General features: G+C 53.5%; 1 protein-coding gene across 1 annotated transcript in view; it reads right to left on the reverse strand.

Annotated features, from left to right (window-relative positions):
- Positions 1-3,879: 3,879 nt before the first annotated feature.
- Positions 3,880-16,393, reverse strand: part of LOC307077551 (unconventional myosin-XVIIIa-like) — a 69,758-nt gene continuing 57,244 nt past the window's right edge. The window contains exons 23-28 of the mRNA XM_079738979.1: positions 14,442-14,579; positions 13,089-13,274; positions 12,324-12,463; positions 11,617-11,661; positions 6,766-6,888; positions 3,880-5,936 (exon numbers count right to left, since the gene is read on the reverse strand). Coding sequence (XP_079595105.1) covers positions 4,367-5,936; positions 6,766-6,888; positions 11,617-11,661; positions 12,324-12,463; positions 13,089-13,274; positions 14,442-14,579 — 2,202 coding nt within the window. The 3' untranslated portion in view covers positions 3,880-4,366. The remainder of the gene's footprint in view (positions 5,937-6,765; positions 6,889-11,616; positions 11,662-12,323; positions 12,464-13,088; positions 13,275-14,441; positions 14,580-16,393) is intronic.

Genomic DNA, 16,393 nt, shown 5'->3' on the forward strand with positions numbered 1-16,393 from the left:
TATTAATATTCATGCTCCCACATGGAGGAAAGGGAGGAAATAAGACTGATATGCAGATGAGCTTCTGTGAAGATATGCAAATACTAAGCCAGAGACGAAACATTAATGCCTTCCACGAGAACCGACAGCACACACACACACACACCTACTTCACGAGAACCGACAGCTCACACAAACACACACACCTACTGCACGAGAACCGACCGCTCGCACACACACCTTCTTCACGAGAACTGACAGCTCACACACACACACCTACTGCACGAGAACCCACAGTTCTCTCACACACGCAGACACACACACACACACACACACACCCACTGCACGTGAACCCACACACCTACTGCACGAGAACCCACAGCTCACACACACACACACACACCCACTGCCTATCCCTTCCTCTCCCCTGACTTAATTTCCAGGAAGTTTGGAAAATCCCTCAGATTGCAACCTCTGCAGGGTTCGCCCGTTTTCTCCCATGAGGTCAGAGTGTGTAGCGTTCAGAACCGCGCTGTGAGCTGAGTTCCGATGACGTCGTGCTTTAGTGGTGACGGCTCCTCTGGCTGGAACAGGAGGTGATGGGGGGGTTAAACAGTCGGATAGGACATCGGAGATGTGATGTTTTCAGAAGCAGCACAGTGCACACCCACGCCTACCTGACAGCAAGATGACACAGTTTACGTAAGCAGAATTATCTATCGAGTAAAGTATCAGGGTTGAGTTTGTTGACATATTTTCATGTTTCTGATCGGTTTGATTGATTCCCATTGGATTATTGATACAAGAAAACATTCCCACCTATGTAAGACATGCATGGTGCACAGGGTTTTGCATTTTGTATGAAATATTAGAATTGTAAATTCGATTTCGGTGTAATAAGCCCGGAATATCGCACACGGTCAAAGACTGAAGACATTTACAAGTTGAGCTCATTAAAACGTTGAGCCCTTTCACATTTATAAAGGAGCTGCTCACTAAACCGGCTGTAAGTTTAGTCACTCACTTGATATTCAGATGCATTCTGTGGAAGGAATTCATGAAAAACTGTCTGAAAAAATGTTGCAGGACAATCACACAGACACACACACACACACACACACACACACAAACTCTACCAAAATGGAGCTTGGAAAATATTACAGCAACCATGTTTTATTTATTTTTTATATCTTTGTTTACAAATCTAGTTTATTTCATTCCTTCTCCCCACAAGGTCACACGTTCAGTCCCTCACCACCACAGACACGGCCGGCGTCAACAAACAACTCTTTTATTAGAATCACCTTCACACATCCAACCTCCATACAGAAAGGCAACGTTAACAACGGCACATCCAAATTCATCCTAAAAACGTACGCTTTACAATGCGTCGAAGACATCTTTATTTCAGAATCATTTCCTTTGCGGTCTGCGTCGCGGCGCGCTGCGAAGCGTTGATTGAAGGAGCGGTAAGCAGCAGCATGGCACACGTCCTCCGGGCGCTCCAACGCGAGCAGGCATGGTTCCTCCAGCAGCGCTCAGACCGTCGGCATGACGACCACAACGGGAGTTAGCCTCACCGCCGCGCTGAGGTCAGCCAACCCGGTGGTGAGCTAAACCAGTTGTTAGCTGGACCAGTGGTTAGCTAAATCAGTGGTTAGCTAAACCAGTTGTTAGCTGGACCAGTGGTTAGCTAAATCAGTGGTTAGCTAAACCAGTTGTTAGCTAGACCAGTGGTTAGCTAAATCAGTGGTTAGCTAAACCAGTAGTTAGCTAGACCAGTGGTTAGCTAAATCAGTGGTTAGCTAAACCAGTAGTTAGCTAGACCAGTGGTTAGCTAAATCAGTGGTTAGCTAAACCAGTAGTTAGCTAGACCAGTGTTTAGCTAAACCAATAGTTAGCTAGACCATTGGTTAGTTAACCCAGTGGTTACCCAGTGGTTAGCTAAACCAGTGGTTAGCTAGACCAGTGGCTAGTTAACCCAGTGGTTACCCGGTGGTTAGCTAAACCAGTGGTTAGCTAAACCAGTGGTTAGCTAGACCAGTGGTTAGCTAACCCAGTGGTTTAACTAAACCCAGCCATCCACATATAGTAGCTCTTTCACTGGTCGAGGTACAAAGTCTCGCGGCTCGGTTCAAATAAATACAAACACAGTAAGTCACTAAACGGGAATCGCGTCACACTTAGAAGTAAAACTATGATGAAGATACTCCAAATTGAGGTGATTGTACTCAGGAGTCAGTGGTGGTGGTACTGCACATTATCCCCTCCGCCCCCCACTCTGACCCCCTCCCAACCCACAACATCGCTGGGGAGGCTCTGATTGGTCAAGATGAAAGCAAGTGTGGGCGGAGTTGAGGGAAGTGAACAGCTGGGGGGGAAAATGAGGATGGGGAGGAGGGGGGAGGATGAAGATAGGGAAGGGGAGTGGAGGTGGAGGTGGAAGAGGAAGGTGATGAGGAAGGTGAGTTGAGGGAGGGGGGGTGAGGAAGGTGAGGTTAGGGGAGGTTAGGAAGAGGATGAGGAAGATGAGGTGAGGAAGGGGAGGATGAGGGAGGTGAGGAAGAGGATGAGGAAGATGAGGTGAGGAAGGTGAGGATGAGGGAGGTGAGGAAGAGGATGAGGAAGAGGATGTGAGGAAGGGGAGGTGAGGAAGGTGACGATGAGGAAGGTGAGGTGAGGAAGGTGGGGCCGGGTCAGGCCTGGGTCTCCGGCGCTGGGGGGTCCAGGGGGGGTCTCAGCGTCGGGGGCTGCGTGAGGGTGTCTCCGGCCTCCTCCTCTGGTCTGGGGACACACAGGTGTCTTCTGTACACTGGAGGACTGGACACACACACACACACACACACACACACACACACAGGTTCGCACACACACCACACACACACACAGGTTCACACACACAGGTTCACACACACACACCCCACACACCACACACACACACCCCACACACACACAGGTTCGCACACACACCACACACACACACACACACACACACACACACACACACACACACACACACACAGTTACTTGCTGAACACGGGGACGGCGTGTTTCCTGTGTGTGAGAGCGTCAGCGATGTCACGTGCGGAGGGAGCAAACATCTCGAGGCGGCGGGGGGCAGGCGGGAACAGAGAGAGACTAGAGGGAGGGTGTCCTCCTCATGCAACCCGACGGCGGAGTTTGCGTCTCCGCGTGCGTGAGCAGCGCGTCTCCGCCGGAGGACAACACAAGGGCAGGGGAACAGGAGCACGCCGGGAGCGATGCAACATGCTATCCACACAGCACTCCGGACAAACCCAAGGCCTCTGTTTCTGCGGCGGCCTCACACGACACACTCCGTCGCTAAGTTATTCTCCGGTCGGCGTCCACAATTATTTATGTCTGACGCACTTCTTGAAAAGCTCCTCGGTCTGCTTTAAAAGGATCAGGGGGTCACAGCGTCCGTCTGTGAGCGGGCGATAATGCACATCTAAAGAGACGTAACTCAGCCTCACAGAACGGCAGAGAGATTCATGTTCCTCAACAAGGCTAGCCCGTCCTTTAGACACTCTTGTTGGGAAATAACTATTCTAAGAATCTATCTCTCTCTAGTGCAATCTCTCTCCCTCTGTCTTTAGTGCAATCTCTCTCTCTCTCTCTCTCTCTCTCTCTCCCTCTCCCTCTCCCTCTCCCTCCCTACCCCTCTCTCTCTCTCCCTCCCTCTCTCTCTCTCCCTCTCCCTCTCTCTCCCTCTCCCTCTCTCCCTCTCATGACCGCATGCATCTCCCTCCCTCCCTCCCTCCATCTCTCCTTCCCTCCCTCCCTCCCTCCCTCTCTCCCTCTCCCTCCCTCTCTCCCTCCCCCTCCCTCTCCCGCCCTCCCCCTCCCTCTCTCTGAAGACATAGGGATCAAGCACCAGGCGTGGCAACACGCCAACATGTAATCCAGAACAGGCTAATTCACGACCCTCTCTCTCGAGCTGATCTGCTGTCGGGCGAGTGGGGGGTCTGGGAAGCGTCTCCCCGTCCCCTGCTCGGTGCCAGCGGACTGCAGGAGACTCCAGGGCTGAGGAGCTAGACAAACTACCAGGGATGTGAGCCGGTAACGTCACCTCCCGCCAGCAGCACATGTGCACCGTTGGCATCGCTTACGAGGAGCGGCCAACCCCCTTCCATTCAACCAGTGCAGAAGCATGCAACAGCAGGCGTGTTGTTGTTACTTTGACTTTCCCAGGCAATTTCATCACTCCAGCACACAGACTCATCAGGGTGGTGTTTAATAATGCATCCGCTCGTAAACAGACTCCGTTAGTGGGTTAGTCTTTGGCCAACGCTCCCGACTCGGCTCGTTCTGGGTGCTTCCGGCGGCTCTCGGCCTCACCGCACGCCGTCCCACCCGGCCTGGGCTCTCAGTCGCTGTCGGGCTGGTACAGGTACTTCATCACCAGGTTGTCCACCTTTTTCTTGCCCTCCTTCTCCTTCTTGCCCTCCTTCTTGCCCTCCTTCTTGCCGTGCTTCGCCAAGCGGCTGGGGGGCGGAGCGTCGTCGTCGTCGTCGTCCGAGAGCCGCGGGCGTCTCGCCAGACCCTTCTTCACGCTGCTAGAGCTCCGGTACGAGATGGTGGAGCCCGACGAGGAACTCCCGGACGAAGACGAGGAGGAGGAGGAGGACGAGGAGGAGGAGGAAGAGGAAGACGAGGAGGAGTCCTCCGACTCACTGGCCTCCTTCTTCTTGGACCTCTTCTTGGACTTCTTGTTCTTCTTCCCCTTGGAGCTGCGGCTCCGGCTGTGGCCCCCGTCCGAGGAGGAGCTCTCCGAGGAGGACGCCCTGCTCTTCTTCTTGGGCTTGCGGCTGCGGCTGGAGGCGGAGCTGAAGCTGCTGGCCGAGCGGTGGCTGTAGTCCAGCGCCGAGCCCGACGCCGAGCGGGACAGGCCGGAGGAGGTGGTGGTGCTCCGGCCCGGGCCTTCGTCGTCTCCCTTCAGCCGAGACACGCCCTTCCGGCCGTCCTCCCCCGCTCCTCCTCCTCCTCCTCCTCCTCCTCCCCCCCCCGGTGCCACCGAGCCCTCCCCCGCCTCCCCCTCATCGCCAGAGTCCTCCATCTTGCTCCTCTTGAACTTGATGGGCTTGAAGCTCAGCACCTCGTTGATGGCCGCCTCCAGGTCGGGGTCCAGGTAGTTGCGGTGCGTGACGGACTTGGCGTCCGAGGCGTCCGCCGCCGCGCCGTTCCCCTCGGAGGAGCGCGGCCGGGGCGGCTGGGAGTAGCTCCGGCTGTGCGGCGAGCGGGGGCTGTAGGAGGACCCCCCTCGCTCGGTGAAGGCCTGGCTGCGGGCGTCGTCCTCGTCCTCGTCCATGCACACGCCGAACTCGCTGAGGCCGCAGCTGCGCGCCAGCGACACGCGTGAGCCGCCGCGGCGCTCCTCCTTCCAGGAGGTGCTGCGCTGCAGGGAGCGCGGGCTGAAGCGGCTCACGCTGCTGATCGTCGACGTGTCGTCGTCGTCGTCGTCGAACGCCGCCGGCCGCCGCGCCGCCAGCCGGCTGGGCGCCAGCGAGGACACCACAGAGTCGGCGTCGGGGCTGGCGCCGCCGCTGCGGGACGCGGCCCAGCGGCGGTCCAGGCCCTTGCGGGCGCGGCTGGCGGCCTCCGAGTACGCCATGGAGATGACGGAGCCGCGGTCGTCCATGTCGTCGGCCGTGGACTTCCTGCGGTCGTCGGGGGCGTCGCCGCCGCCGGGCTTGGCCTTGGCCTTGCGGAGGGCGGCGTGGTCGTGGCCGTCGGGCTGCTCCTTCAGCGTGCTGAACAGCGAGCTCTCGTCGCCCTTCCCCCCGATGGAGTCCTTGAGGTTGGAGCGCTTCCTGTAGCTCAGGGTGCTCATCACCGACACCGAGCGGCTCAGGTCCGGCTCCTGACCCGCCTTCCCCCCGTCCGGCGCCTTCTCCTTGCCCTCCTTCCCCTCCTTGGGGTCCGCGTTGGCCGCGTGTCTGATTGGTTCACACCACACATCAGGGGCAAACGAGGGAGAGGAAGGAGAAACGGAAATATACAAGGAGGAAGAGAGGGTGAATTTAAACAAGGGAAAAGGTGAGTGTGTTTCCTAAACACGTGCGCTTCTTTAATCACACGCTACAGGAAGAGACGTAGCCCGGTGGACCCGTGCTATACTTCTCTGTGCTCGTCTGAAACCGTGCAGCAGTGTATCACATCTTTCCCGCCTCGCAGGAATGAGAACGATTCTTTGTCATTTGCATTCGTCCTTGGCAGCGTCTTCAAAGTCAAGAGGCGAGGAGGAGGAGGAGGAGGAGGAGGAGGAGGGGAGAGGAGGAGGAGGAGAGGGAGAGGGAGAGGGGGAGGAGGAGGAGGAGGAGGAGAGGGAGGAGGAGGGGAGAGGAGGAGGAGGTGGAGGCCGAAGGAGCGAGAATAACCTGAGCTATGGCGGCTATGTATACAGTCAGAAGGGTAATCTAGCAGAGGGAACATCTCACTAGTCAGTGGGACCATTTAGCAGCCATGCCAACTGGCCACCGGCCACCTCCATAAATCTGTCAGCGCGACCTCCGCCGTCGTTAGGGAGATGGCTGCGAGGGACCGTTGACACCTCATCATAGGGAACACTCACCCGGCCCCCGTCCAGAGCCCCGCCCCGGGGGAGCACTCGTTTCGAGGGGGAGGCGGTGGGGGCAAGGTGGGGTTGTTCCCACGAGGCTACGGCAACACGGAGGAGTGGTGTGTAGGTTGTAGGGCCTGAGGGAGGGAGGGCAGGGAGGGAGGGAGGGAGGGCAGGGGGGAGGGGGAGGGAGGGGAGCCACTGACCTTGCGCTCTTCAGGCTGCCCTCGTCCGACGGGGCCTTGGTGGAGCCCTTGTTCTTGGACAGCCAGGACTTGACGCCGTCCACGCGGTCCTCCACCTCCGAGTCCGTCTCCGTCTCGTCGCCGCTGCGCCGGGAGAGGAAGGTGAAAGTGAGTCGGAGGACGGCGGTGCGTGAGCTACCAGGTGACGCCCGTCGCCGTGGTAGTCGTGTCACCGCCGGGGGGGGGGGGGAACGTACCGGTACATTCAGGGTGCGTGGGACGGCGAGGCAATCAGCGAGGGACTCTCTAGGATGAGCTACAGCCATGAGCTGGAGGTACAAGGAGTGAAACAAGAGACCGGGGGACATGCATGGCGGCGTGCTGATGATCCGGGCGTCGGGGGCCCCCAGCTGAATGTAAACGAGGCTCTTGAAGGGCTAATTAACCTAGCATGCTAGGGCCAGCCTGCCAGCGCCGGCCTGACATGTAACCTGTCAGCCACCGCTGATTGGGGGGGGGGAGGGGAGATCAGCAGACAACCTTGCGGCCCCCGGACCTCGTCCATAGCGATCCGTCGGCAGCCATCCACGGCCGCTAATGAGCCGGCGCATTAGAGCCGCGATGGAAATAAGGTTAATCCCCCTTCATCTGTGTTTATGTCCAAGGTGAGCTTCTGAATTATGCATCTCTTTGTCTGAGGATGTTCAGGGGGTAAATGGAGCAGAAGAGAGAGGGGGGGGGGGGGGGGGGGGATCCGGCAGCTCTCGCCTCAGCGGCTAAAGGCCTTTGTGAGGAGCGCGCTGCGCTCGATGGGAGATGAGCCCCTCTGTGGCCGAGTGGCTGTGGGCGTCAAGATGGCCGCCCTTTGTGCCGTCTCATGGAGCGGAATGAGCTGTGACGATAAATGAGGTTTCTGTGGATGCCAGCGTTTTATTAATGTCACCGCGATGCATAAACCCGAGACGACAGCTGGGCATGAAAACGAGCGGAAAAAAAGTGTGTGTTTCCATATCTCAATTTCTATCTCCTCCTCGACTGTCGTAAATAACGAAAGATATTTAGCGACGGTTAGAGAGCATTAATTGTGTTACAATCGTGTCCCCGAGTCAAATTCCAAAGAGGTGGATTCCTGCAACGTGAAATATGATTAAACTGATTCTGTATGCTGACTTCACATCTTAAAGTGTACCCAGGGTTCAAAGTCGCTCCCCTTAACTGAGGCACGAAAACGGAATATAAATCCGTCGCTGGTGCTTTCATCTCCTGCCTGCCTACCTGGGCCTTTGAGCAGGGGGAGGAGGAGGAGGAGGAGGAGGAGGAGGAAGAGGAGGAGGAACGACTCCAGGACCGATGTCGATGACAGCCGGCTGGGCCTCATCAACCGACAACATATTTACACGCGGGCTGCGCCGCGTCTCTGTCGGCGGTCGCTAGGCGACGCTCCGTCAGCCTGTCAGAACGCCGCGTCGTGTTGACAGGGAGAACAAAGCTCCAGCAGCACCCACCCACCAGCTCCACCCTGGAGAATGGGGCGGTGGGCGGGCCGCTCTGAAGATCTCTGGTACCGGCCCCCCGGGGAGAACAGCGCCTGGGGCGAGTGAAGCTAGGCTAATCCCAAACCGCTACTGAAGTAAAGGCGCTTTAGATGCAATGTTCTGGTGTTATTACTGCATAAAACTAAAGGATAAAGATTTATATTATTGATGTTATTTATATTATAAGGCTGTTCAATTTGGTCACGTATATACTTGTTTTTTTTATTTTGCCATTGCTTTAGTGTTTCGAAAGTTATTTGGTGATTCCACATGGAATTGATACAGTTGAAATGTAATAAATAAAATATGTTTTGATAATTTAGTATTTTCCGCTAGGGATCAAGATATTTTGTTCTGCATCGCTTGTTCAATGGTTATGTATTTTCTGATGGTTCTGAAGTTAATCAAACTGCCTCCGCTCTCCAATGAAGTCCGACCTTTGATCTGAGCTCAGACGGCACGACACCGGGCCCCGTTCGTCGTCGTGGCGACACTGATGCGATATTTCTTCACCTGCTCGACTCGTCGTCCTTCTCCACGAATTACCTTTAAAGCGTCACCATCAAACTCTCCCTTCTTCCGCGCACAAACGCAAACACACACACGGATGGACGCCGAGTGTGCGGCGAGGTGCCTCGGCCAATGAACGCCGTGCAAACGGTGTCACAAGCTATTTGTCGGCGGCCCGCGCACCAGACGGCTAACCGGACCCGAGGCGTCCGCGCCTGCGCCGCGCGGCTAAGGTAGCGCCGGACGCTAATCCCTTCCGACATCCCGCCTCCCCCGGTTGTAAATCTTTGTCAGGAATACTTATCCTCAACATCAGCCGCCGCGCCTCCACTCCAGCGGGTCCTTACACACACACACCCCGCTAACCTGGAAGTATATATTCAAGAGATATCAGCCCTTCTGGGGGTGTTGTTCGGCGCTATCAAAACACTTTGTGACGCCTTCGACACACTCTCATCACGCGGCGCTGGAGGAGTAATTAGCGCGGCCGTGACATTAGCCCGATGCTAGCCGTCAGAGGATAACGACACCGGTCGTTAGAGCGGGAGTATCACCGCGAAAAGAGCAGTCGACCGGGGCAGCACAAAACACTGTTGTTGTTGTTATTTTTCGTTTGTTACTTTGTCGAAACGGAGAGGAGTGGTGTGTAAGTGGGACGAGGGCATCGCGGGGAGATGAGAGCTATGCTAAATGGCTCAGGGAGCGCGTGTTTATCCGCCTATAAATACTAATGTTCCAGAGCCGGTTTCACGCCGTCGCCCACTTGTCTGGGCGCGCCAGCCATTACCTCGCCACCCCGTCCAAAAGGTAACGCGAATTATCCAGAGAAAAGGCCGCTTTGCAAATTACCGTCAATTTCCTGACATTATTGTTAATGGACACCACTGGCGCATCAAGGTTAGGGCAGGAACAAATGTTGGTTCTTCATCTCTTTCCTCCTACTCCCTCTCTCACCCTATCTCTCTCTCCCTTCCTCCCTCTCCCTCCCTCCAGGCTTGGATACACAGTGACGTCTATTGAAAAGTGAATAGCAATAAGTCTTGACTCAGAGAGTGTGAGACCATTCTTCTGCAAACCTCCATTCAGAGTGAGCGTGAGAGAATGACAGAGAGAGAGAGAGAGAGAGAGAGAGAGAGACCGAGTGTGAGAGAGAGAAAGCGAATGAGAGAGAGACCGAGAAAGAGTGTGAGAGACATGGTTTCAACAGATGGAACGACTGAGGCCTGTGTCTCGCTTGCAGAACCAAACCTTTCTCTCTCCCTCCCTCCCACTCTCCCTTTCTCTCCCCCTCGGTCTCACCATGTTTTGACGACCAGCTAAATGATCTAACTCGACGTGGGTGTCAGAGCCGTTGTGAGGAAACAGAAAGCAAATGGATCGACGTGAATGACACCAGAGTTGGGGTAGGATATCATCAATACTCCCCCAATTACGTGTTTAATAGTCGACGCGCCCACTCACGCGAGACATGAGGGTGAGGTCGTGGTTTTATCTCAGTGCATGTGACGCCTGGCGGGTTAATTGGTGTTAATAATGAAGTGATCACAGCGGCGCGAGGCCGTACCCCCTGGTCTTGTTCCAGAGCGCTTCGTGTGTTCGAGCTAATGCCTCATGCAGCCATGCAGCCATGCACGGCCTTTTAATGGAATTAAAAGCCCACAGTAGACAGGCAACACGATTGCGTTAAGTGAACTCTTTCCAGCCCGACGTGTGCACACGCAATCTTATCCGGTGTCTGCCTCCAAATGTGAGCAGAAGAAAGAAGGAAAACTTTCCGCTCAAACTATTTCTCCTTCATATGTTCTGTTCTGCCTCCAAGGTTGAATTCTTGAGGGTGTCAGACTCTGAAATCCCGACGCTAAAAGCCAGAGATTTCTGTGTGCAGTCGCTCTCGTCGTGGCTGTCACCACCGTTTGTCAGCTTATAAATTCTAGGAATGACATCGCCTGGATGAATAGAGGCATAAAACACCGCAGAAATGCCGGACCTTGGCAGCCTTTCAGCGAAGAATCTTCACTCAAGGGAAGACCTGAGGTTTACCGACAGCAGATTCTTTATAATCCGCTGTCCTTCACAAACAAGCCTACACCGCCGTGGTATAGCAGAAGGACATGCATAGGAAACAATGGCTGAAGGCCTCGAGACGAAGGCGTAGCTCGTATTTTAGCATGTAAGCTCTTAGCACAACACAGGGTTTTGAGAGTAGAGTTGAATGATGATGCGTGATGACAACTCACCTCAACCACGCAAATCTCTGTGTCCCGTAAAGACACAAAGGGACACTCAACACGCTTACAAAACACAACCACACTCGGCCTCTAACCTAATTTTGCATATCAACATTTAGTCTAGTTGTGGACTCGCTCAGATCTGGGGGAACAGGGCGTTTCGCTTTCTTTCGTTTCGTATTTGTTTCAACCAATCACAGGGCTAGAGGCGCATAATTGGCACTCGACAGCGACCATAAACTCCGCCAGCACTAGTTAACGGTAAAACAGTGACGATAAAGGTTCCAAATACACAGCGTGGTGTAGCAGAACGACATGCACATGAAACGACATGCACATTAAACAATGGCTGTTCACACCTCATGATGAAGGAGCAGCTCATGCTTTAGCACCTTAGCACAACACAGGGGTTTTGGAGTAGAGATGAATGATGAGGTGTGCATGCCTGTGTGTGTGTGTGTTGTTTGACGTGTTAGTATGGCAAACAAACACCTCAAAGCTTCAGAGACACGGCGCCGCCATGCTCCCGCTGGGGCGGAAATGGGCAAGAAAAACACAATTACAAGCAGCAGATAGGACGGGCTCGCTCCCATTCTCACGTTTTGCTCTTTCTCTTCTGGTATTTTGTCACCATGTCTTGGAGGCTGAGAGGAGTGAGGGGGCAGAGAAGGAGCAGAGGAGGAGGAGAAGAGGAGGAGGAGGAGGAGGAGGAGGAGGAGGAGCAGGAGGAGAGGAGGAGAAGGAGGAGGAGGAGGAAGAGGAGAGGAGGAGAAGGGAAATAGAGAGCAGCGTGGGACAGAGTAAACGACAAGATACATAGTCGAGGAAGCCCAAACACACACAAACACCCTCCCACACACGCTTACACCCACACAAACACACAAAACTCCTTGTCACATAAAAACAGAAACGGACACTCAACACGCTTACAAAAACCCAACGCAACCATGCAAAACCCTGTGTCCCACACAAACCCACACTCAACACTCGTACGAAAACACAACACAACTGCTCAAAACTCTGTGTCCCACACAGACAGACACACAGAACCACGCACATGAATACAAACAAACACACAACATATACGGCTTAGTGGGTCCCCAGTCTTTGTGAACCCAAATAAAACCTGTTGGTAAACCACACACACACACACACACACACACACACACACAGACAAAGACAGATTGAAACACAGAAACACACACAAAAATACAGGTTGACACAAACAAATACAGGTTGACACACACACACAAATACAAGATGACACACACACCCGCAACCCCCCCCCCTCCTCGCCCCCGCCCACCTGTTGACGAGGTCGTCGTTGTCGTCCGTCTCCATGTCGTCCTCGATGGCGGCCTGCAGGTCTCCGATCCTCTTGAAGGCCAGCTTCAGGTCCACCTGGAGGCTCTGATTGGCCGCCTCAAGGCTCTCGATGTCCATTTCCTGGTGGAGGTCAGGTGGTCAGGTCAGGTGACGAGGAGAGGAGCGATTCAGGAGGAGGTTAGGAGGAGGTCAGGTTAGGAGAAGGTCAGGAGGAGGTTAGAGGAGGTCTGTAGGAGGTCAGGTGCCGAGGATAGGAGGAGGTCAGGAGGACAGGAGGAGGCGAGAAGGGGGTCAGAAGTTTAGGAAGAGTTCAGGTCAGCAGGAGGTGATGAGGTTAAGAAGAGGTCAGGAGGAAAGGAGGGGCTCAGGTCAGGAGGAGAGTAGGAGGAGGAGGAGGTTAGGAGGAGCTCAGGTCAGGAGAAGAGGAGGAAGAGTGGAAGAGAGGAGGAGGAGGAGGAGGAGGTCAGAGGAGAGGAGGAGGAGGAGGAGGTCAGGAGGAGAGGAGGAGATAGGGAGGTTAGGAGGAGCTGAGGTCAGGAGGAGAGGAGGAGGAGGAGGTCAGGAGGAGAGGAGGAGATAGGGAGGTTAGGAGGAGCTCAGGTCAGGAGGAGAGGAGGAGGAGGTCAGGAGGAGAGGAGGAGGAGGAGGAGGTCAGGAGCTGAGGTCAGGAGGAGAGGAGGAGGTCAGGAGGAGAGGAGGAGGAGGAGGTCAGGAGGAGAGGAAGAGGAGGTTATGAGGAGCTCACCAGTTCGTGTTTCTTGCGGCTGGCCTCCGTCTCCTTCTTGGCCAGCTCCCCCATCTCCTCCTTGATGTCCCTCAGCTGTCTCTGCATGCGCTTGTTCTGCTCCTTCTCCCGGTTCTCCGCCGTGCTCGTCTGGTTCCTCTCCTCCGCCATCTTCTCCAGGTTCTCCTTCAGCCGGCTCACCAGGCTCTGGGGAGAACGTCACACAGCCAGAGGTTCCACCAGCGCCGTTCCATTGGTTCCATTGATCACAGAGACGGGGTCACGTCTGCGGCTCAGCGCGCTGGTGGGATACAAAACGCAGCGACCGCAGGTTCGATTCCCGCCAGCGGTCCTATGCTACTCGTTGATACCTCCCTCGATCAATCCTGTCCCACCGAAGCCCAACAATTTAGTTAAATTCAGAAAACAATGACAAATAACCATAGTTTCAGTACAATAATCTATAATCCCCAAATACTAAAATAAACTACTAAATGATTATATTACAATCCTTCCCTGAAGGAAAGAATCATCAGTTCAGTTTTCAGATTGAGCCGAATATCATGAAAACAATAAGTCCGTCCTGTCTCTCCTCTGTGAGCCCCCCGACAAGACGGACCAGGAAGGAGGTCACAGCCAGTCAAAGCCCCTCCAACAGGAGGTCAATAAACTACCTCACAACCATCGGACGTCCGATCCAATCAGCGTGGAGCAAATTGGACGGAATGATAAACAGATGACCTGGGACGAGCGGGGGTTGAGAGGCTCTGTTATTGTCTAAACGGATCGTACATGATGTCAGACCGGCTGGTCATTAGGGGACAGCAGAACGTGTTCGACTCCCAGCTGAAAGACACTCAGAGTTCAATCCCTCATGTTTGCACGTTCCTTGTCTAACCTGATTCTACATACATATTCATCCATACAAACACAGACATGCGAAACGGACACTCGACGCACTTGCAAAAACACAGCACAATCACGCAGAACTCTGTCTCTAACTAATTCTCGATTCCGATTGAAATTCTGATGGTGGACACGTGGATCTGGGAGAATAAGCTTCAGTTGCAGGGGTTCAGTTTTGTTGGGGGCATGCTCGGCCCGTGCACGCACAAACCGATGTCGCACACGGCGGACACAAAGTATCAAGTCTTAATTGAATTAACCGTTCACTCATCTCGGAGAAGTTCTCAATGGCTGATTTTGTATGCAGTTTAGTTTTTAGTTTATAATTCGATTTTTAGCCCTAGAAAAAAGTTAGCGAGGTCCGGACCTCGGTGACATCATAGCCGGCTACGGACAAGAGTGGACGGTGTGTGTGTCTGTTGGGGTTCAAGGGGGGTCCGGGGTTGGTGCTGACGGTGGGGGTCCTACCTCCAGCCTTTTGATCTGGGTCCTCTCATACTCCAGTTTGGTGTCCAGCTCTCTGATCTTGGCCTCCTGCCGGCTGACCAGAGACTTCTCCACCATGGACTGCTCCTGGAACTCCAGCTGGCTCTGCAGGGAGTGCAGCTGGGGGGGGAACGAGACGGAATCGTGAACGACGGACCCCCAGGGGGGAAGCACAGCGCAGGACGCTAGCACACGGACACTTAAAAACAGTACTCCAGGGCGGCTCGATTGTGGAAAAAAAAATCATAATCACGATTGTTTTGGTCAATATTGAAATCACGATTATTCAAACGAGTTTCAAAGCATGATGTATTTATTCAGCATGTCTCTCCCATAAAATCACTTTGTAACTGAGAACTTTGAAATTTCGCCATAAAAAAACACACAAAATGGTCAAAAAGAAAATGTTCAAATCTATAAGAATGTACAGATGTGTATCCAGCTGTTCTTCTGCACTTTCTATAAAACATTAAAAAAATAAAATAAATAAAAATGTAAAAAACGAAATCTTGATTATATTAGTTTTCCTATCGTTTGACGCTAAAATCGAAATCGAGCCCAGCCCGACAGTAAATAGCATGGTGTAGCATCTTATCCTAGCTATCTCTGTTGTATACGGGGAATGGGTTAACCTAGTGATGGTTAGTCCTCGGCACTTGGTTCTATGAACATCCTTATTGTACCGACAGAGATATATTTTTGTATCTCTTCCGTCTGACAAATGTACTTATTGTAAGTCGCTTTGGATAAAAAAATACATTTTAAATGCCCTAAATGTAAATGTACGTAAGCACATACATGGGGGGTTTCCCAACGTTTCTGTCTCATGTACCACCTCAGCCCCATCAGTACGAACCCATCCATCTTGACCCCCTCTAGATGGTTTTCCCTGAATGTCCTCGTTGATGAAATCCCTTCCTCCTGTGTTAGGGATTCTGTTCAACTGTGTTGTTGTTATTTAAGTTCCCCACTTGTTTCGGTTATTTTACTTTCTGTACTTGTTCAGTACATTCCTGTTACCTGCTAAGCGTTATTTGGCTCCCCAACGACCACATTCAGGCTGCGAACCCCAATCTCTACCGTCTGCATCGAAGTTGCAGTAAATTGCTTTGGTTAAAAGAATCTACTAAATGACTAAAATAGTGAAACAGTACATTCTCCAGACCGGTCATGGTTCAACCCCCCGCTTGACCGTATTGAGTGGAGCTCACTGCTGGTGTGAGAGCTGAACAACGACAAATACCATCCATCAATTCAGCGCGCGTTCTCTGCTGCTCACGGAATGTTGTTTCAAATCAATCAAACTGATCAAATGCCTGATCGCGTTGTAAACAACAATTTGCTCCTTTGAGCACAGTTCAATCGAGTTCACCTTTCGTCCCTGCCCATTCCTGCACACACCCAGAGAAGCTGTCCCGTGGAACTTTCCATCTCCCCATCACGACCAAGACAAAGTGAGGCGTTGTGCAGTTAATCACCGGCTGTCACCAGCCTGGGATGACTTTGGTGCCAGGCTTCTGATTGGTAGTTTGGTGCCGGATTAAGACGGATGTCCTACTGGATCATCGATACTTCTGTAACTTTGATCATGTGTTTGCTTTGCGATGCTGCTTACTTGGCCAGACCACACTTTGAAAAGAGAACATTTCCTGGTGAAGGTCAAATAAAAGTACAAATGGTCATCTTGAAAGAGGCAGCTTCGCTCACACGTCACACGCCTAACCCGATGCACACGCTTAGCGCCGCACACGCTTAGCCCGCAAGCTAAGGCACGCACACGCTTAGCCCCGCCCACGCTAAGCCCCGCCCACACTAAGCCCCGCCCGCACTAAGCCCCGCCCACACCGGCCCTCGTACCATGTGGGCCCCGTGCGGAAGTTTGTCTTCCTTTTTAGCGAAACGTTTCAGCCAATCGGCAGTCGGGCGCCAGAGCC

The sequence above is a fragment of the Pollachius pollachius genome (genome assembly GCF_949987615.1).
Source record: "Pollachius pollachius genome assembly, chromosome: 6".
Taxonomy (NCBI): domain Eukaryota; kingdom Metazoa; phylum Chordata; class Actinopteri; order Gadiformes; family Gadidae; genus Pollachius; species Pollachius pollachius.